This window comes from Anomalospiza imberbis, chromosome Z (assembly GCF_031753505.1).
Source record: "Anomalospiza imberbis isolate Cuckoo-Finch-1a 21T00152 chromosome Z, ASM3175350v1, whole genome shotgun sequence".
Taxonomy (NCBI): Eukaryota; Metazoa; Chordata; class Aves; order Passeriformes; family Viduidae; genus Anomalospiza; species Anomalospiza imberbis.
This window is the reverse complement of record NC_089721.1, coordinates 12,146,496-12,169,552: the sequence shown is the minus strand read 5'-3', so window position 1 is coordinate 12,169,552 and position 23,057 is coordinate 12,146,496. Positions and strand designations below refer to the sequence as shown.

Genomic DNA, 23,057 nt, shown 5'->3' with positions numbered 1-23,057 from the left:
CTGGATTACAGCAAACCACTGAAAAGGAATGCTGTTCTAAAGAGCTGGCTTGTGGTTTGGATTTTTATGACAGAGTGAAAACTAAAAGACTTTTAGCTTCATTCAAATCCACAAAAAATAATGTGTTGTTCTTTTATATTGGCTGGGGGAGAAGGATTCCAAAGCTGTTATGCACTGAACTTGCTCTTGTAAACAGCTCTGCTTTAGGAACTATTTGTTTTATACATGAGTCACTGTTACAACAACTTTTTCACTAGGCAGTTAATGGTTTTCTTAATTCAATATATCATGTCTTTCCTATATTCAAAAAGTACTGCTAAACAAAATCGGTTTATTTTTAACCTTGCAAGTGCGTCACAGTATTTCCCCATTCAGGGAGAAAGTGGAATTTTCTGAAAGTGGACTTTAGAGCACTTACAGTAAGGTAGTTTTGGCCAGTTACTGGCATTCTTCAGTACACACTGCTTTTTGTTTGTTCTTTTGGTAATAAATAACCAAAGGAACAAATAAATAAATTACAAATTCAGTCACAATAATTCTAGTCTGGTTACCTACAAAATTAGAACCATGCATGTTATTCTGCAGCTTATAGCCATACTATGCAATGTAGAGACAGTTGCCTCAGTCTGGGGGGAAAGCAGAAGGTAAGTGTTCTTTTTCTTCTGCAGCTGTCTCCACTGTTTCATTTCTCTAAACAGAGCATAAATATCCTGTGTAGACATTTCTAATTGCACCTTGCTCAGATATCCTATGGAAAAAAAAGCCTACTTCTTGCTGTATTTTGAGGAGTCAGAGAGCAATGATTTATTTGTTTATTTTGGATATATGTGACACAATAAAGGTGTCTGTTGAAGCAGTTGAAGGTATATTTTTGTAGGCAGGTAAAGCTCAGGTACCTTTTTCTGTTGTATGCTGTGTGAAAATACCTAATCTCAATCTATTTCTTCCTGAAGCTGAACAATTTTATGCTGACAGTGCTTCTCTTCATATTTAAAGTCTCCTAGACTGCCTATTTCTAATCTTTGGAAATACAGCCTTTGTGTTTTCACTGCAAGTATCAATAAGAGGAAAACAAAGGCCTAGTCCCTACCAAAAAGTCATGTGAAAAAAAATGAAGAGCTGCTCTACTAGAAATTTGTCATTCACAAGAATGGTCAAAACTAAGTGATGAAAAAATGTGAGCTTTATAATAGATATATGTTTAAGCAAGTCCAGAGGAAGGCACAATGTTAATTAGAAGACTGAAGCACCTCCCCTACAACAACTGAGGAAGCTGGGGCTGTTCATCCTGGAGAAGAGAAGGTTGTGTGGAGACCTTATAGTCCCCAGACCTTCCAGTGTCTGAAGGTGACTGGAGATGTATACTTCATCAAGAACTATAGTGATAGGAGGAGGAGTAATGCATGCACTCTGAATGAGGGGTAATTATGGTTAGATATTAGGAAGGAGTTCTTCACTGTGAGCATGGTGACACACTGGAACAGGTTGCCTGGGGAGGCTATGGATTACCAACACTGGGAGTGTTCAAAGTCAGGTTAGGTGAAATTTTGAGCAATTTGGTCTAGCTGGAGATGTCCTTGCACATGGCAGGAAGGTAGGGACAAGATGATCTTGAAGGTCCCCTCTGCTCTGGATGAAGCCCGGGACATGTTTGGCTCTCTGTGCTGTGAGTCCCAGCTGTGCACAGGGACACCTTTCATGACACAGGATTGCTCAGAGCTCCATCCAGTCTGGCTTTAAATGCTTCCCTGGATGCGGCATGCACAACTCCTCTGGGCAAGCTGTGCCAATGCCTCACTACCCTCACAACAGAAAACTTCCTACTAATAGCTAATCTAAACCTATTCTCTTCTAACCTGTTCCCCCTTATCCAGTCACTCCATGCTCCTGTAAAAAGTCCTTTCTTGTAGGCTCCCTTCAGATAAGGGATGGCTGCTAGTGAGGTCACTCCTATGCTGCCTCTTGTCCAGGTTGAACAATCCCAATTCTTTCACCCTTTCCTCACAGGAGAGGTGCTCCATGCCTCTGATCATTTCAGTGGTTTCCTCTGGACTCTCTGGCAGGTCCACATCTTTCCTGTTCAGAGGACCCCAGATCTGGATGCAGTGCTCCAGGTGGGTCTCAGCAGAGCAGAGCAGAGGGGCAGAATCCCCTCCCTGCCCTGCTGCCCATGGGGCTCTGGATGCAGCCCAGGACACGTTTGGCTCTCTGGGCTGTGAGTGCCATGGCCGGGCCATGTGCAGCCTCTCACCCACAGCACCCCCAAGCCCTTCTGGGCAGGGCTGCTCTGGGTCTGTTCATGCCCAGCCTGTGCTGGTACCAGGGCTTGTCCCAGCCCAGGTGCAGAACCAGCACCTGGCCTTGTTAAACCTCTTCAGATTCCCAAGGGCCATTTCTAGAGCTTGTCCAGGTTCCTCTGGATTGTATCCCATCCTTCAAAAGTGTAAACAGCACTACTCAGCTTGGTGTCATCTGCTAATCTGCTGAGGGTGCACTCAATTCCTTTGTCTATGTCACTAATGAAGTTATCAAATAACACTGGTCACCATACGGACTCCCGAGGGACACCACTTGTCACCGGTGTCCCTGGGACTTCGAGCCATTGACCATTAACCTCTGGATGTGACCATACAACCACTTTCTTATCCATCTATCAGTATGGAATTGGATCCATCTCTCTCCAATTTGGAGAGAAGAATGTTGGGAGGGATCATGTCAAAGGCTGTACAGAAGTCCAGATAAATGACATATGCAGCCCTTCTCTTGTCTACTGATGGAGGCATTCCACCACAGAATGCCACTAGATTGGGACAGCACTTGCTCCTTATGTTTTGATGGTTATTATTATTTTAACATTCAGATCCAATTAAAACACAGGTTTAGCATGCTTAGTTAGAAATGGTCCAGACAGAAGATTTGATTATTAGAAAGAATCCATAGCAGGCAACATTCACCAACAGCTTGGCTCCCCAGCATACCCAAGGCTGTGCAGGTTGAAGATGGTGCTAGCAGCTACTGTTGGCAAAGTTATGCTCTCATGTGATGCTATCACGTCTTTAAATTCAAGAGAGACATGCCTTATTTCTTGGTGAGTGATAATTATCAAGTCAGGACTCTTTTTTGAGTCATCTATTTTGTAACTGATGAAGTCAACAGCTCTCTATTCTGAAGAATGACTCAACAACAAATCACCAGAGCAGTGTGGCCTGCGGGTGTATAGAGCGTAGTGCGCAATCCAAGACAAGGTGCAAACTGTTCTGTGTACTGATTGTGAAATGGCTTTTGCTTTCCAAAGAGTACTCCTCTGTTCCTCAAACCTCTCAGCAGAGAATACCAGAGAAGGTATTTTGATTTCTTTGTCCACCTCTGAAGTTTGTGCTCACAGCTGTCACCTTCAGGGATGTTCTTCAGTAGCTGAGATGTTTTTACATCCTCTCCTATTTAAATTGTGTGACTTAGCATCTGTTTCAATGTGGTTTTCCAGTAACACTTTTTCTTCAAATTTAATGTGGAGGGGACAAGTTTACAAATTTTGGTAGTATCTTGATTCTTTTAAGCAATGTTGTTGAATATATGCCCCTTTGATATCCCAGATTATCTTAATAGTGGATGTATTAGTGGTGTTTCAGAGTTTATGAATAATTTGAAATTAGATTTTTCTTTTTTTTTTTTTTTATTTTTGTTTCTCTAACCTCAAGTAAATTTAAAACCCTAAAGCTAAATCTGCACCAAACTGCCGTGGGAGGCGAGGGAAGACAAGCACACAATCAATATGATTGATAAGCAAGCTCTGATTTATTCAAAGATCCTGTCAGTTTATACAGTCTTTTACAAGCAATGTCAGCAACAAGCTCTCATTGGTTAATTCATAAAGGTTCATTGTTATATGTTCTCTTACGTGCGGTTTCAGCTGCAGCTAAGTTTTTCATCTTCTAGCTTGATATATTTTACTTTGCTAGGTACATCTTGTTTTACATCTTGTTCTTGTACAACTCCTATCTCAAGGATATTCTGCCTTTTGTTATCTGTACATGCACAGGGTACTGTTCCCAGGCCTAGGCACAGTGCTTTTTCTCAGGCCAGTTTCCCAGGCCAGAGCTCCTCCCGGGCACAGAGCTTGGGCCTGGGGTCTCAAAGAGAGGATTGCTGGAACAGTTGTTCCATCAATCCATGACCCTATTCCTGCAGCCATTCCCCAACACCAAACCATGTGAACCTCATACACTATGCTGGAGAAGGCCCATTGGTGTGTGTACATCATTCAATTAATATTCTTGCAAAATTTGCTAAATTGTGATTATCATAAAATGATAGAATCACTTAGGTTGGAAAATATCTTTCATTATGTGAAAAATATTGTTACCTGAAAGTCAGTCAGAGACTACCATCAGTCTAGTTTGCAGACAGTTTCTGGTAAGGCTTCCATTTGCCTTGGAGACTTCAACTCAGTCCTTTCTGCCTGTGATTTTTACTTTAGACTCTAAATAATGCCTTACAACAACCTCTGGGAAAACCTTTAGGACGTGAAGTATCTTGAGTTTGATTGCTTTTTTAGACATATGGCTGTTTCACATGATTAAACCCTTACTGCCTGTAAGGGTTTTTGGCTTTATTTTTACAGCAAAAATGTAACAGTTCAGAAATATATTTCAATGTAAATTTGTCTAACATCAGAATACTTGGTAATTGCTGGGAATAATATAACTATCTGCTTCCAGATATCCCATCAGATACCACAATCTATCTTACAGGTCTAGCATCTAAAGTTTCTCACTCCTACTGTCTTTAAAGACAACCTGTCAGTCTTCAACCCAAGATGCCAGAATATATATTGTTACTCAGAGGTTTGTAGTCCTAATAGCCTTGGCTTTTAAACTTGATAAGTCATTCTATAATGCATCAGTTTTTAATATCTACCAGTGGATGCTTTACCAAAACTTGATTTTCATTAAGTAATGGCCTTACACGTACTGAGAACTGGAATTCTGATGACATTTAAAACTGAGCACCAAAATGACAAGTAACTTTTAAAAAAAGTAGGCCTAACTGCAAAAGTATTCAACTTGGCAAGCCAAAGAATAGTAAGATAGCTAAACATGTCTGTTTATTCTAGCAATGATACCAAGTAATCCTGTTACCAAGTAATACCTTTAATTATGAGTCTTTTTCCAGCTCTGGAAGGCATTTATGCTTTTATCCAGGGTTAAGAGCAACACCATCAAAGTCAATTAGCTAAAATCACAAAGATGTATTGAAGTGATACATCCATTTGAGATGTGCTGCTGTGTGTTAGTCTTTAGCTTTACATACTGGGGAGCACAACCACTGTCTGAATAGGAGAGTGCAGATGTTTTCTGTGTATTATTGTTTCATTCTCTTCAATAACATTATCCACCAGAAAAGCATTTGTATGCACAAAGATCTAAAAAAGGGGAAAGGACCTGGTTTATTAAGTCTTCAAAGTTGTTTTTAATGTAATTTTAAACCAACAAAGAATTTAATATTAGGCAGCTGTTGATACATCTAAGTACTTTCATGAAAGTGAAACAGAAATCAACTTGAAGATGCTTCCAAAATATTGATCTATGGTTTAAATATAAACTCACATGTGATTTTAGTATACTGGCTAGGACTGTACTGGAATGTTTTGTTTCACAGCTCTTCAGAAAAAGCTTTCCACAGGGGAGCAAGGGAATTGAATGCTCCATCTCCAATAGACTGCACACTGAGCAGCTGGAGCACATGGGGGACCTGCGACCCATGCACCAATCAAAGGGTAAGCTGTCCTTGGAAGTATTTGTTCCAAAGTCACAACCAAAGGGATATCTGTCTGCCTGTTGGTTATGAAAAAGTGCCAGATTGCAGCTCTTAATACTGTATGTTCATGATTTGATGAAACCCATAGTAATGTCAGATTTGAAGCTATAGAGTAAGAGAATACTACATCCAGTACTGCTCAAGTGTTCTCATTCAAGAAGTTTTTTTCATAGAAAGTATCTATTTTGGCTGTGTGTGTGTGTTTCTGTTTAAAACTTTATTTTTCAATACATTTTTCCCTTAAAAATAAAACAAAAAAAAAAAAACCCAAAAAAACCACAACCCACACAATTTCTTTTCCAAAGCAAATTTTTACTTTCTTAGGGGAGTTCTTTTAAAGCTTTAAAAAAATCAAAAACTTGAAAACATACAAAATATAAATGATTCATTTCCACACTGGAGAGAGATAAACAAAACAGTAAAGTAAACTAAATAGTGAAAATTAGCATCTTTACATACAAGCTAAGTATTATTAATCATAATTATTATTTCAAAGTTATTTTAGTCATTAATTTTGCCCGTGGATTTTCAACAAAAATTTCACCAAAGATGTTTAGTTTTGAAAATCTCTAAGTTTAGCTGGAAACCCTGAAGTTCTGGTAGAGTTCTCTTTTCTCTCTGAACAATATTAATAGTGTTATTTTTCTTTCAAGTTTCGCTCCAGACATATTGAAAGATTTGGGCAGTTTGGTGGAAAAGCATGCCTAGAGGCCCTAGGAGACACACAAACCTGTAAAACCAGCAAAGCCTGTCCGGAAGAACCAGAACCAGACTGTGGTGCTGATTTTCAGTGCAGTTCAGGTAGGTTTTGTCTTCGTGCCATAGCAAGTAAAGCAGTAACTCAGAAACCACATTTTAATTCTGTGAACAAGTTGCATCAGCCTCATGCTAGCACTTAAAAACAGTCCATGGACAGGTGGGTTCAAAACCACAATGCCAAAATCCAAAGCAGCAAAACCATTTAAGATGGGGTACATTCCTCCCATCTTCCATTTTAATTTGCACCTAGTTTAAATTCTTCTGAAACTTTTACTGCATGGTTAGAAGTGACCATATCCTTTCTTCTAGCTTAACTGCCCCACTTGCTACTGGATCACTAGGTTTTACAAAAAATCACCAGGAAAAAAGTTAGGACTAAAGGAATCTTAACAGAATGGATATGGAAGTTTACCAATCTAACTGGCATGACAGATCCTAGTTGGAAACCAGCATGCATCTAGATCCAAAATAAGATATAAATTTATAAAGTGATACACATGCTCACGATTCATCTGAAATCAAAATAAAGTAGGAAAAGTTAATAGTAGTAAAACTAGTCAAAACAAAAACAGAAAGATGGTAAATGAATTTGAAGTTCTAAGCCATTTTTTTATTGCTTTTAATTCAAACACTGAAAATTGCAAATAAAGCAATTTAAAATTAGAAAACTTTTAAACCTCTAACTACTAGTTCACAGAGATTGTGCGGCATTTACAGGTAAGGTTGATGATATCAAAGTGTCAATTTATTATGCTACAGCTAATTTACTAAAGTCTTTAAATCCTATAGGAAAAAACAAACAAACAAACATAAAAAACCCAGTCTTTGTAAAACTTGTGATATGTGAATTCAGGAAAGTTACTACTTCCCTGCTGCTTTACAGCACAAATCACTATAGTTTTGGACACTACATGTCCATATTATCCAAATTATTTAGCCCAAACAGCAACAATTTAAATGATTTAGAAAGAATTTTTTGATGATGTTGAATTGATAATTCCCTGTATCCTCTTAACACAAATAAGAAAACCCCAACCAACCAAACATCTGAATTTTACTATAGAACAGTCTAGGATGCAACAATTTTCTTCAGATGACAACAGTTCTCCTGCAACTTACTTTACTCAGTCATCCTACTAACTTACATATAACAGTAGTATGCAGGGTTTTTTTTCATTTGAAAGTCGCAGAACATAGGATTTTAATCCCTCAAGACAACAGTAGAAATATACATAGAGGAAGATCTTCATAAAGACTAGCTGAGGGTGCCATTTAAAGTCCATCTAAGATAAAAATGCATTCAGGCAATGTTTTATTCCTTGATCAGGTCGATGTATAAAGAGAAGACTTGTGTGCAATGTAGATAATGACTGTGGAGACTATTCTGATGAAGATGACTGTGAATCTGAACCACGGTCACCATGTCGAAAGCATGATATTGATGTGTCTGAAGTTGGCAGGACTGCAGGACATGGGTATGTAATAAAAAGTAGTATTGGGCCTAGTGAAGAGTTTGGGATTGTCTCCAAAGCCAGCTGAAAAAACTGGGGCACAGTGACATTCCCAAAAGTGAAATATGAATCATGGTAGCATTTGTATTTAGAAATGCTAAGTAGCCTTTGCAAGAACACTTAACTACCATTTCATTTCGTATACTTGTGAGGATAAAACATGCAGTGTAATATGCACTGCAGACAGTGTAAATCAATCACAATATTAGTAAACAGAATCATATATACATGCCACATGACTAAACTTACATTTTATTTAAATGTAAATTTTATAGGTATATAGATTTGTTTCTAATGATATTTCACAATCAGTAATTGCCAATTACTTTGCTAAAATGCATGTCTAAAAGGGAGAAAATATATCTTGACTATTTATATAATGGGATGCTTTACTGCAACAACACTTTATGTGCAGCTTTCTTCCAGTATTGCATTGTCCACTTCCCAGATCTATGTTGTTTACAGGAGCATTCATCATTAAGTTGAAAATTAATCTTTTTGTTCTCAGACCCTGCTGAATTTCTTTCATCTCTAACAAAAAGAAAACATGACATATTGTTTACCTACAAATTAGAGCTAGAAGGCAGCAATCCAAACTGAACAGAAGATAAAAGTATACCACAGCACTATATATAGTATGTAATATATATACTATATAGTATATATACTCTATATAGAATATATACTATATATACAACATATGCACTCTATATACTATACAGAGTATATACACTATATAGTCCATATAGTATGTAATAGTATACTATTATATACTATATAATAGCATACTACAGCACCAAAATTATACATCCTTTTCATTTAACTTCTTACTGTGCAGGAGCAAAAATGCTGGTTTTTAGCATGAGGAAGTAAACCAAATACAAAGGCAATTTTAGAAGCTTCTATTACAATCTTTTACTAAAATCTTGCTGAGAAAATGTTGTATAGAGATGCAATAATGACACTTCTGACTCTGATGGCTTGCTTACCACTTTCTATACGCAGAAGGGTACACATACATTTGCCAGATGTAAATATTGGAAATACTGAAAAGATTGAAATGTATGAAACAGGCACAAAAGGGCAAACAAATTATACAGAATCCTCCAAGGAGCTGTTTTTGGAAGTATTTCTTGTACTTCAGTATACAGATGCATAGAGCTACACAGCTGATTCACCTGCCTGCTTGGTTTTGTAATGGTTTAGATTTCCTCTCTTATGCTCCAGGAAATGCTGCCATTCCACTAGGTCACACCCTGCAAGAAGAGACAATGCTAGGAGTAGCTGCATATCCCTTCTAAAGATTTGATGAATGTTGTACATGCTTAATAACCAAGTGCCTACCAGAAAACAAATATAAGTTATTAAAAAATACATATAGCTGTTGACTTGTACATTTTAAATCTACAAGGAATGCTTTCTCACAGATGTACTTGCAAAAACAACTGTTCTTTCTCACAAATATATTTGTCAACAAAAATGGTTTTTATCTCCTTTTATGCCTGAGGTTTTCACCGTGTTTGAGGTTTAATGTCGTTTATTTGTTCATTTCTCATATATGATCCTTCAAGAACTTTACAAAATATGTAACTATCTCCAGTACACAGATGAGAAACCACAAGAGATGAGACAAGCTGCTTGGATGGAGCAAGATCCAATTTCACAGCTATAGTCTCTGTCTCTGACACAATACAGCTTTTCCAGTCGACAGGTCATGTGTGCTGACACATCTTCTCTTGAAATATAACTTATCTTGTATTTCTCTTGTAGAATCAATGTTTTAGGGATGCAACCAATGGCCAGCCCATTTGACAATGACTTTTTCAATGGTCTTTGTGAGCGGGTGCGTGATGGGAACACACGGACATACTACCGCAAGCCATGGAATGTGGCTGTTCTCACTTACGATGTAAGTGTAAGTCCTTTGCAAGATAGGACGTGTTTAATTGAATGCCACCTCCTGAAATATTCCTGGAAGACTCAGCATATCTCTTGAGCCAGACAGCACATTTTTAGGCTCAGGGTGGTGCTAAAGTCCAGAGGGAAAGAGGTTATGTTCTCATTCACTTTGGCAGTTAAGCTCAGTTATGCCAGACAAATTCCCACATCTTCGTGATGAACCTTTGCACAATAAATGAAACTGTCTTTCTGGAATGTTTAAAATATGAGCAGAAGAAATGAACAGAAGATGTACAGAAAGGATTACAATTCCCAACTTTTACTAGGTAGATGAGAAAATAATCTACATTTTCAAGGACATGTAAAAGCCACTGATGAAAATGCAGACATAATACTGGTCCTACTTGTTTTTTCTAACTAGTGATTATTTTCTCTGTTGCATTGGGAAAAAAAAATTGTTAGGCTTTTAAGTTTCAGACTATGAATTTTAGTGAGGTTTGAACACCGAAAATGTTGATGATTGTTGAAAAAAAAGACACTTTTCAGAAATCAAAGCAAAATTTTGCCTTCTAAATTACTGTAAATAGGAACTTGATAAAACAAATACTATTTAAACCAGGTCCTTCTCAAAATGAGAAAATCTGACCCAGAGGTCTCTGGTTATGTTTGGTATTGATGTATAACAATTTTCAGTTGCTAAAATGTGATGTTCTGCTAAAGTATACTAAAATAGCTGGACTAGTTATTGCTTGCTGTAAGAAAATAAGGCAGAATCATAATTCTGACTTATTTCAGAAGTCAGGAGCTTTTAGCAAATCTTAACTGTGTTTCAGGAAAGAGAGACTATTATTCCTCACATAGAGACAGAATCTCCTGAGCTGGAAAGGACCCACAAAGATCATTGAGTAACCCCTGGCTTTGCACAGGACACCACAAGGGTCACACCTGAGAGCATTTTTGAAACGCTTCTTTGAGCTCTGTCAGGCTGGTGCTGCAACCACTTCCCTGGGGAGCTGTCCTGCCCAACCAACCTCCGGGTGAAGAAACTTTTTTAATATCTGAACTAAACTTCCCATGACACAACTTCAGGCCTTTCTCTTGGGTCCTGTCACTGGTCACCAGGAAGTAGAGATCAGTGTCTGCCTCTCCTCTTCTCTCACAAGAAGCTGAAGACAGTGTAAAGGGATGGTTGACACACATAAATTACTTTTACAGTGTTACATGCTGAGATTTAATATTCACTAAATTATTGTAATTGCAGTCAGTTCAGTAATTTTTTAACCACTGAACTGATCCTGATGAGGTAGTTTGTGGTGGGAGTGCTATTTCCTTTTGTTTTGGTTTAAAAGGAAAAAAGAGCTGTAAGAAAATGCACTGATATGCTCTGTAAAAAGTACAGCTTTAAATTGCTACATAGATTTTTCAACTACTGCCTGTTGTTTTCTCATGCAACCTTTTTTCTATCTTTTCTCAGACAAAAGCAGACAAAACTTTTTCTTCTGTGTACTACCATGACCGTGTGAAAATGTTACGAGAGGTTTACATACAAAAACAGAAATATTTTAATGCTGACGCCTCTCTGAAATACACACCTACTGATGGGAGTAACAAAAATGCTTCAGAAGGACATTTCAAATATGACTACAGAAAGAATTATACATTTGGCTCCATCCTGCAAAGCTACACAGAAAGGGTGAGATTAATTCTTCTAACAGTTTTAATGTAAATATTTTACAAATGGTACAGTTTATGCAGTGTTAGAATTAGGCAATAATAATGTAAGTATTCTAGACAGCTGCTGCTTTTTTGATTTTTTTTTCTTTTTAATGAAGTACTGGTGAAAATAGGGTTGAGATTTCACACATGGCCAAATGCCAACTCAAAGTATCTTCTTTTTCTCACTGTTTATCTTTGACTAGCAAGCACCCTCATCTTCACCAGGGGCTTGGTGTTAGAAAGAATCAAGACCTCTGGTCTCATCCTGACTAGAGAGCAGCTCTGATTTAGTGCAATGTGGACAAATTAGATCAAGTCTTATGATGAAAAATTGCCACTGAGTAGGCCTACACTACATAAACACAAAATAAATTTTAGGAATAATGACCAAAAGGTCAAATCTCAGACATGTGGGTACACCTGTACTAATAAACTAGCCAGGGCTATAAGGCACGGGCACTGGTACAAGATAATCCACAGTTTTACTAGCTTGCTTGCACAGCTTAAGTCAGTACTAGTTCTCATAAGCAATGCCTTATCCTGCACTTTCCCACAGCATGTTTGAAGGGAATGATCTTGTAGACAGTCTGAGAAAAGCAAGCCCAGTTTGGGATTGTGCACAAGCAATACCTGCCCTTTGAAAGAGTGGAAAGACCCTACCCCATTTTATTTGATAGTAAAGAAGTAGCCTTTGCATTTACTGTGGTCAAAATGAGATAGACCACAAAAAAAGTGATGCTAGACATGTTGTTGTTGAATCCCAGGCAGCTGCTTCACTCCCCCACCAGCAGGCTTGGGGAGAGAATGGGAAGAGAAAACAAAAGAACTTGTGGGTTGAGATAAAGTTTAACGGAAAAAAAAAAACCAGGCACACAAACAAAGTGAAACAAGGAATTCTGTTGCTGCTTCCCACGGGCAGGCAGGTGTTCAGGCATCTCCAGAAAAACAAGGCTCTATCACATGTAATAGGACTTGGGAAAACAAATGCCATCACTCCAAACATCCCCCCCCTTTCCTCTTTCTTCAACACACTTTATATCCAGAGCCCAATATCATAAGGTATGGAAAATCCTTTGGATCAAATTTGAATCACCTGTCCCAGCTGTGTATTCCCCAACCTTCCAAGCACCCCCAACTTCCTTGTCAGCACAGCAATACAAAAAGCAGAAAAGGTATTGGCTCTGTGTAAGCAATGTCCAGCAATAACAAAAACATCTCTGTATTATCAAACGTGTGCTCAGCACTAAACCAAACATAGTCCCATGCTAGCCACTGTGAAGAAGATTAACTTTTCCCTCAGCCAAAATGAGCAGAACACAACATTATGGCCCAATCCAGCAGCTGTGTGCTAATGGAATTAACTGATCAGGTCATATACCATTTTCCACACTTTATGCCAAGGTCTCTGATTACAGATGCCATCATATATGTACAAGGAATACTAGATTTTCCCTCAACTATTTAATATTTTCAAGTTTGTCAGTCTTGTTGTCTAGGACCCATTCAGAGCTCTGGAGGTCAAATAGATATAAGGAAAAGCTAAAGCTAAACTAAGTTTTATCACTGATTAATTGAAATAATGCTGAAGACAAAGATATGCACTATAAAGATAAGCTGAACCCAACATTGCCTTTGTACTGGTATGAGTTTTTGTGGGATGGAAACAAACCATTTAAACCTCAAACCATGAATCTTCAGAGACATAAAAGATCAAGCTCTATAGCTCAGGGGGTTTTAATGTCTGCTTATAGTTTAGTGGCTTGTGATAGGAGCTTTGGACTCAAATCTGTGCTGAGAGATCAGTTCAGAGAATGAGTCACAATCTGTCACAAGAAGAGTTCTATCACTGCAAAGTCATGGGGCTGCAGGTTAGTGGAGTGACAGTCCCTACATGAGAGCCCTCCAGGACCCACATGAGAGTTAAAGTCATAATCTTGGAGGTGCCTGGAGGCACCTGGAGAGAAAACATCTGTATATGCTGGTTGGCAGGAATATTGCACCTACAAAAATTTCCTCACAGTGATTTAGGTACCTGAAGATTTCTGCCAGTCTTAAGCAGAATCTGAGTCAGCAGTTTAAGATCCTTTAAATGGTGCTGGATACCATAATGGTCAGATGCCAGGTCCTTTTTACACACCTCCTATTGGGACCTACTTTTAAGGGAGTCACATAAATACTGCAAATAATAATGGGGTTTGGAAGGCATGTCTTCCCTTAGAGTTTTAAGTGCAACTATTTCACAAGATTTTATTTCACAGGTTACAGGCAGTAGCTAGGTCCTGATTTAGAATATGATATAAAATCACCTGGGATGTAATTTACAATAATATCAGTTATTATACCTAGACTTACAATGTATGTATGGCTCAGATACATAATATAAAGATTTTTTCCCTTATTAATTTTGATTTTATGATGTTGGTTTGTGTTTTTTTTGTTTTTAGTTGGAACTATGCCCTTCTTTCTAATAGTCAGGAGGGTGTAGTTTTTAATTGGAGCTGTGCCACTTCTTTTGACAATCTGAGAATAAAAGGGAAGTGATCCAAAGAGAGATCTGCTGTGACTATAAGCAAAGAGGAAACTCCATCTGACCAGAGTGTGCAGCTTCTGCTATTTAGCAAGCCATGTAGAACTACTTTTCAATGTTACAAAAGTCAGAAAGTCACTTTTTGGTAGGCATTATGCTTCAAGAGACCTATTGTCAAATAGATCACAAAGTCCTTGCTAAAATAATCGAAAAGTTCTACAAAATTGGAAAAACTAAAGTAACTCTCTTACTGCTTCCTGAGTTTAGATTGGAGAGCTTTCTAATTTTTATAAAACAAATTTGTCCCATTTCCATAATGCTAGATTGAATGCCACATTGAAAAGTGCTGAAACTTCATTACAAGTAAAACAGAATAGATTTTCATGCTGTGCTGCATACCAGAATGGCACACTCTTCTCTTTTCTTCTCCCTTCATTCAGAACCAAACCTTTCTGCATGTAAAAGGACAGATTCAGCTGGGAAGGTTCCAAATTCGGAGTCGTGATATTCGTCTCACAGATAGTTTCCTTGATGATTTAAAATTTCTGCCTGCTGAATATGACAAGGGAGAGTATTTCAAATTCCTAGAAGATTATGGAACTCACTATGCAGTCTCTGGAACTGTAGGAGGAAAATACGAACTTGTTTACGTGCTGGATAATCATGCTATGTCTCGACTAGGTATGCTTTCCATTGGCCTTATCTATGACAAAGGTCCCACACTTTCAAAGAGATATGGGATGGTATAGTTGTGTATGTGGAAAAATACTGAGAAAGCACAGCTCTGTGCATGCTGCTTGTGTCACACCAGTGACATTACAGAATTACATGAGAAAACAGAGAAAATATTCAACCTTTATAACTTACAGAACTATTTGAAATCTGTTTTAAGTCTGTGACTGAGAGGGCTAAAGGAACCTTAAACAAATCTTGTGAACACACTAGCAATAATTGCATGATTCACAAGAGATCTTGTCCAAAGACAAGAAAACCAGAATAAGCCCTAAATCCTATTTGGTACCTTTTTGTGGTATAATCACTCTAAGAGTATGGTGGTGACAAAAAAACAAGGAATAAATTGAAGGGCTTTCTAGAAACCACACGGAGCATGTGAGTGTGTTGAAATTGATTTCATAGCTTTCAACATTCACAATGGAATATTCCATGCCCTGATTAAAATAGAAATTTAATCTTCATTCATGTGCAGTTTAGATATATATGGGTTTGTTCTGGATTAAAGTGATCACACAGGAATAAAGTGAGAAAAGACAACTCACATGTTGATTTTGGAGATCAGAAAATGAGCATCTGCTGCTTGCAGCACCAATAACAATATTACTATCAAATATTCAGGCTATGAAAAGGGACATAGGACAAATATGTCACTTCCATTTCCCACTATTAGTCTGTCCATCACCTCGAGATTGTAGTTCTGGATTTTTTAAGTCTCAATTTTAAGCAAAATTATTTCTGCACACAATGCCAAAGTGGCAGATGTTATTGGGTTTGGGTTCAATAAGCAGAAAGAAGATGTTGGAAAAGTAAAGGGTAGAGGTGGATTAGAATAAATGGAAAAAGCATACTTTTAAGAGATCAGTGGCCTTGATTAATTTTATGGGTAAAAGGAGTGGAGAAACATAATTGAGGCTAGAAGAGAGACTGAGAGAATTCAGTAATTTAGTATATAAAAAGAGTAAATATAGAACAACTGCAAAAAAAACAAAATTTCAATATAATAAAATGAAAAAAAAGGTTTCTAAAGGAAGACCTGCTTTCATCTAGGTAAGGAAAAACAGAAATCCATTTTTAGTATTTTCCTAGTCACCATAGATCTCACCTGCATCTGTTCAGGCACTCAAATTACAATCCTCATATTCATTACATAGACAAGGAAAAAGTAAAAGAGAAATAGTAAAAAGAAAGCCACAAACATTTCCAATAGGCCTGAAATTTATTCTGTAAGAATAATAATGTCTTGTTATTTATGCTTATTCAATCTATCTATTTGTCTATTTCTAATTATAGGAATCACTGTAGAAGATGTGAAAAAATGCCTTGGCTATCACTTAGATGCCAATATTGTGTATAAAAACATACAAGCCAATTTTAATGTTGATAGTGGTAAATGTGAAAATATTCATAGCTGGGAAAAATGTAAGTATATCCTTGATTTATGTTATAGCTTTTACTTAAGGAAAGATAATACCAGCTGCTTCCCCTGAATAATCAATATAGTTATTGCTTTTAGGGGAAAGACAAATCCAGTAGAGCAATACAGGTGAGATTCACATTCTTCCATGCTACTAAGTCAAGACAGCCTGAGAATATATTCCCAGCATGCACACACATGAACCTACCAGCCAGTATGCATACATACATACATACACATCACTGGCCACAAATAAATACAGAAAAAAATACAGACAGCCCTCAGGCAAACACAAATGGCACAAATGGTTTCATTCTTTTCTCCTCTCCATCTAGTCCAGGAGAAAGCCTTTCAGTGGGCAATATCACAGAATCACGGGACAGTTGAGGGTTGGGAGGGTCCTCTGGAGCCCACCTTGCCCAAAGCAACACAAGCCTAAGATATTTCAGTCCCAACAAATATTTATATATAATCAGTACAGATAACTCCAGAAGCTGACCTTAAATACCCAGCTGAACAAGCAACTGTATTGTTAGGCTCTCCTGTTAGTGACAGAGATATACTACACCAGGCCCACAGCTCCACTCCCATTGCTGGTGCAGACTCTCTGATGCATACCAAGACACACACACTGTGGATGTCTCTAGGGACTGGCCTTAGGTGCTCAGTCAATCCAGCAACTGGCCCTTAGATTCTCTTACCTCCAGCTGCCTTAGACAGAAATGTACTAATATGAGAACAGATCTCAGTCAAACCCAGAACTGTGAGGTCTCTCCAGTATTTGGCCTAGAAACCCAGTACCCAGCTCCTCCACTTGTCTCACTTTGGAGCCACAAAATCACAGAATGGTTTGGGTTGGAAAGGTCCTTAGAGATCATCTAGTTCCAACATTTTGGAAAGGGATTCAACATATTAAATCAGGCTGTCCAGAGCCCCATCCAACCTGGCCTTGAACACTTACAGGGATGAGGCACAGTTTCTCTGGGTAATCTGTTCCATTGCTGCACTGCACTCTGAGTAAAGAAATTCCTTTTATCATCTAATCTAAATCTCCTCTCTTTTAGTTTAAATCACTCCTCCTTGTTCTGTCAGTATCTAATCAAGTAAAAATATTGCCCTCCTCTCTCTTTATAAGTCCCCTTCAAGTACTGGAAGACTGCAATGAGGTCTCCCCATAGCCTTCTCTTTTCCAGGCTGAACAACCCCATCTCTCTCAGCCTGTCCCTCATAGGAAAGGTCTTCCAGTACTCTGTCCATTTCTGTGGCTTCTTCTGGACTTGCTCCACAGGGTCCCATCTTCATCATTTTAGAAATCCCTGAGCTGAATGCAAGTGGGATCTCATGAAAGCAGAGTAGAGGGGCAAAATCCCCTCCCTCCCCTGCTGCCCACGGGGCTCTGGATGCAGCCCAGGACACATTTGGTTCACTGGGCTGTGAGTGCCATGGCCAGGGCATGTGCAGCCTCTCCTGCAGGGCACCCCCAAGTCCTTCTGGGCAGGGCCACTCTCCACAGGTTCTTCTCCCAGTCCGTGCACAGACCTGCTATTGCTTGACCCAGGTGTATCACCTTGTATTTGGACCTGCTGAACTTCGTGAGGTTTTTGTGGGCTCACCTCTCAAGTTTGTCTGGGTGTTTCAGGATGGAATCCAATCCTTCTGTCGTGTTAAAGGCTCCGTTTTGTGTCATCTGGAAACCTTCTGAGGGTACACCTGACCCCACTCTATCATTGATGAAGATACTGATGAGAATCGGTCCCAAAGAGAGCCCTGAGGGACATCACGCATCACCAGCCTCCACCCTGACATAGAGCCATTGACCACAACCCTCTGGCTGTACCCATCTAGCCAGTTTCTTGCCCACCAATAAGTTCACACTTCAGGTCCATATGTCTCCAATTGGGAGATAAGGAAGTCATGTGGAACTGTATCAAAGATCTTACAGAAGGCCAGGTAGATGACATTTGTTGGTGGTTCCTTTCTGACTATCCCTTGCTGTCACTGCATCACAGAAAGCCACCATATCTAGGCCACAGCAACAGCTGCTCTGGTACTTGGATCCCAAGCCATTTACCCTATATTCACCTGCTAGTCTGCCTTGATACCTGCTAGTCACCACACTCTGGCATATGTATTGTCACTTGCTCCAGTGGTTGCCACCACAAACATCAGGTGCCTATCAGCCCTTGTCCAGCTCTAGCTGCTGGCACACAGACATCTATACACAAGCATGCACACAGAATAGAGTCCCTTCACTGTAGGAAAGGGTTAGAATGGAATTTAATGGTAAGCCAGAACAGACTGCAAAGATGAAGGACAGTACACATCAGAGTAGCTCACAGATCAGTCATTTGTCTGTAAGCAATCAGTCCCCTTTTTTTTGCCGTTATCCCTTTATTTTCTCAAGTCTGCTCCTCCCAAAGCCACCATGAAACCCCCTTTACCTTTTCAATGACACTCCTGTAAATATATCCTAAGTATTTAAGTTCATGCAACCCCAAAATGCCATTCTTTGCATCCAGAGAGCTCTTCCATTGATTCATCTTGCAGCTCATTAGTCTTCAGCCCCATACTGCTGGGCTAATGGCTCTGCTGGAACAGGCCTGGGAGGAGTTGAAGCAGGGACTCCCTTTCTCTGATTACCCTGCTTGCATTCCCCTGCCTATCATTGTTGCCTTCTGCTCCTTTCTGTGTCTGGAGATGGGCTTTGTTTCACATGTAATAAAAATTGCAAAAGGGAAGAATATTTACTACTAAGTGCCTAAGAGGCAATAATTTTCAGTGCACTGCTCTTGTATTTTAATTATGAAGCAAAAGCTCCTACTATTCTAATTCCTGCCCTATTTTGATTTAGCTCAGTAGAATTACTCATTATCTTTTGCCTGTCATCAAAGGACTGTGATCTCCATAATGTGTCTCAGTTTGTCCTATCCTTTCTTTTCCTTTCAGATCTAGGATTTTCTAATTTAATTGCAAAATAAAAGATTTCCTCCCACATAAGAGGTATAAGCAGAGATATATTGAATTCTGCCACAACCAAGAGTTCTCTCTATAATCATTTTACAAAGAGGGACTGGCTGCACTAGGAGGACAGCTGTTCTTCTGGATGCATGGACATTAAACATCATTCTTCACCCTTTTTTTTTTTCTGCAGCAGAAGCAAAGGATAATGCTGTCATTGATGATGTCCTTTCCTTAGTTGAGGGAGGGAAGATTGACTTTTCAGTTAAAATCAAAGAAATGTTACTACGAGGAGCCAAAGCAGTTGATGTAGAGGATTACATAGAGTGGGCTAAATCTTTGGTTGATGCCCCAGTAGTAATACAGCAAAGGGTAAGTACAGCTTCTTCAAAGCTGTGGCTTTTTACAGTTTGAAAACTTTTGTTCTATGATGGAGGTGACACTCCTAGTTAATAATGAACTTTCACAGATTGTCTTTATCTTAACTGTTTCTTCAGATATTTATTCTGGTGATGGTTGTATTAAAAGGATTCAGAACTTTGGAAGAGTGTGCTATGTAAGGGCTTTTTTTGTTCTACAGCCTTCTCCAATACATACACTTGTTCCAGTTAAGATAAGAGATGCGTATTTAAAGAAACAAAATTTGGAAAGAGCAATTGAAGACTACATTACCGAATACAGTGTGTGCAAATGTGAACCCTGTAAAAATGGAGGCACCCCTGTGCTGGTAGATGGAGTCTGTACATGTCTGTGCTCAAGTTATTTTAAGGGAATTGCTTGTCAAATTCCCAAATCTACATTAGTGAAAGGTGAGTAAATACTCCAGATGAACTAAAATGAGCATATCTGTTGTAACAATAGACTGACAAAATGAGCATTCATAAAAGAGAACCATATCTCCTTTTTACCTACTGCTGTCAAATCTCAAGGGCAAGGTGTGGAAAGTAAGGTAAGTTACTGGGTTCTTTCCATAAAGAGGGTACTCTAATTTGGCGTTCATTGTTTCACATACATTACTGTGTCTTGGAATGACACGAAGTTCATTTAAGTACACAGGAGCATTATCAAAGCTTGGTGCAGTACTGGTAAACCGATTTCAGGCAAAAGCAATCTCACCATGTCTTAAATTATTTTGTCTTCAGTTTTCTGCAAAAGGTCAGTGTCTGCTAGCACATGATCATGTTTCACAATTACTGTGCTAGTTTAATATTAGGTTAGGGAAAAGGGAAAAGAACGCAGTTCCACAACTGACAACGTAAAAAATTTACTGTGCACTAAATTCATTCTCTGTGGCAAGGTTTTTAATGCACAGGTGCCCAAAATGGACCTTAGAACTTGACAAAAATGTTGAAAGCCCAGGGTTCTTGAGCACTGTCACTGACAAACACATTTTTAAAAGCCAAATCTTTGTGATGGGTTGTGTTCAGGAAGCTGCAATGATCTGCAGAATCACCATAACTGAGTTGAATCATGACCTACCTTGAAAGAGGTAGGTGGCCTAATCCTGTATGATGTCTTCATAACAGTTGTGACTGATGGAGGCTGGAGCTGTTGGAGTGCCTGGTCCACCTGTATCAATGGGGAGAGCACTCGAACTCGCCAGTGTAATAATCCTGCACCAGGACCTGATGGCAGGCCATGCCAGGGAGAAAGCATTGAAAAACGGCCTTGTGAAGAAGGGAAATAGTTATGCTCCTCAAAACCAGGTAAGCAGCCTCTTTAAATATGTTACTGAAGTTTAGAATAAATGCTCAGCCAATATTTGGGGCATATCAGAAATGCAGTTGATGAAGTGATAGGTAAGTTCACTTACGTATTTCATTTAAATCTTTGATTTGATACCACCTTTGATCAACCACTGTGTATTGAATTTATGAATGTTTAGATTTGTATTTGAATGTTTTGACAAGTAATGTTATATTATAGAACTTGATATTGGAATAGAATTCTGGATAAGAATAGATTAAAAATACAGTTCTCAAAAAAAATCAGATTTCATCTCCAGTCAGACTACCCATCAAAAAAAAGCTTATGTCTTAAGGATAAGAATAGATTAAAAATACAGTTCTCAAAAAAAATCAGATTTCATCTCCAGTCAGACTACCCATCAAAAAAAAGCTTATGTCTTAAGGAGAGGGAAGAGACTTATTTTACAGGGAAAATATATTTAGACAATTTAGGAGACTGAAGTCTCTTACTTGATAAACAGAATGCTGAAATCCAACAAAGCTAGTATTACAGCAGATTTGAAACTTTCGTTGAGAGAATATGATACAGATCTGGAAGATCAAGAGAAATATCACAAGGACAGGTATAAGTAGTACAAATTAAATAAACACCAACAAGTGGTAGATTTTAAACAGACTGAAGACCCATTCTTCACACAATGTCCATACCAAAAGTAAATATGCATTTTAAAACCTCAACACAAAAAAAGTAGAATGTTATTAAAGGTAGATAATCAGGCTCACTCAGGAAGTCTCTGAAGAATCAATTTTTGCAGTATTGGAAACTATTGTGGCTGGGCTGTGCCCAGGCAGAAATGGACCTGGGGGCACTGGTCAACAGCCAACTAAACATGGGCCAGCAGTCAGTGTGCCCTGGTGGCCAAGAAGGCCAATGGCATCCTGGCTTATATCATGAACAGTGTGGCCAGCAGGAGCAGGGAGGTCATTCTTCCCCTGTACTCAGCACTGGTGAAGCCACACCTTGAGGGCTGTGTCTGGTTCCGGCCCCTCAGTTTGGGAAGGACATTGAGATGCTTGAGCACATCCAGAGGGTGCTCAATAAGGGTGGTGAAGGGCTTGGAACACAAGCCCTGTGAGGTATGGCTTAGGGAGCTGGGGTTGTTTAGCCTGGAGAAAAGGAGACTCAGAGGTGACCTTATCACTCTCTACAACTCCCTGAAAGATGGTTGTAGTCAGGTGGGGTTGGTCTATTTCTCCAGGCAGCCACTGACAGAACCAGAGGACACAGTCTCAAGCTGCACCAAGGGAAATGTAGGTTGGATATTAGGAAAAACTTTTTCACTGAAAGAGTGATAAAGTACTGGAATGGTCTGGGGAGGTGGTGGAGTCACCATCCCTGGATGTGTTTAAAAAAAGGCTGGGTATGGCACTCGGTGCCATGGTTTAGTTGAGGTGTTGGGGTATGGGTTGGACTTGATGATCTTGATGATACAGAACCTTGTGATTCTGTATTCTGGGAACGTATTGCTGTGTGTTTCCCTACTCCTAGACATTACCTAGGTCAGTATTATTGCCCTCTTGTCCGATTTGGGGTATGAAGTTAGCTTCTGCTTGATTCAATGAAGCTGGTGTTATTAAAATAAAAACAAACCTCATAAGCAGCTTGATTTTATTCCTTAGAAAAAAATATTAACCTAATTTTGGCTTCTATGGTTTCAGACATGTGGAGTCCTCACTGTTGAAGCAGAAGTCTGATATTTAAGTCTTCTGGAAATCACACTATGAGTTTTGATTCATCCTTCGCAGAATCACACCGAGTCTCAGAATGGGTCAGGTTGGAAGGCACCACACTGGGTCACCTGGTCCAATATCCCTGCTCAAGCAGGGTCATCCCAGAGCACATAGCACATGATTGTGTCCAGATGGTTCTTCAATACAATTTTTTCACATTACAGTCATAGTTGGGACACAATAAAATCATTACCTTAGTGAGCTATGAGAGTAAAACTTCTTTTAAATGTTGACCAAATATA

General features: G+C 38.9%; 1 protein-coding gene across 1 annotated transcript; it reads left to right on the top strand.

Moving 5' to 3' along the window:
• Positions 1-499: 499 nt before the first annotated feature.
• Positions 500-21,042, top strand: C9 (complement C9). Its single transcript, XM_068175625.1, has 11 exons — positions 500-644; positions 5,659-5,776; positions 6,471-6,618; positions 7,904-8,051; positions 9,858-9,996; positions 11,461-11,679; positions 14,670-14,910; positions 16,255-16,383; positions 19,530-19,708; positions 19,917-20,145; positions 20,863-21,042. Exons 1-11 carry the CDS (start codon positions 568-570, stop codon positions 21,021-21,023), a joined length of 1,788 nt encoding a protein of 595 aa, XP_068031726.1. The 5' UTR covers positions 500-567; the 3' UTR covers positions 21,024-21,042.
• Positions 21,043-23,057: the final 2,015 nt, after the last annotated feature.

Bases quoted from the DNA above. Each gene is read 5' to 3' on its own strand.
- C9 (XM_068175625.1), top strand. From the start codon at position 568: ATGCATGTTATTCTGCAGCTTATAGCCATACTATGCAATGTAGAGACA. The intron at 5,777-6,470 runs GTAAGCTGTCCT...TTTTCTTTCAAG, and splicing joins ACCCATGCACCAATCAAAGG to TTTCGCTCCAGACATATTGA. The intron at 16,384-19,529 runs GTAAGTATATCC...TTTTTTCTGCAG, and splicing joins TATTCATAGCTGGGAAAAAT to CAGAAGCAAAGGATAATGCT.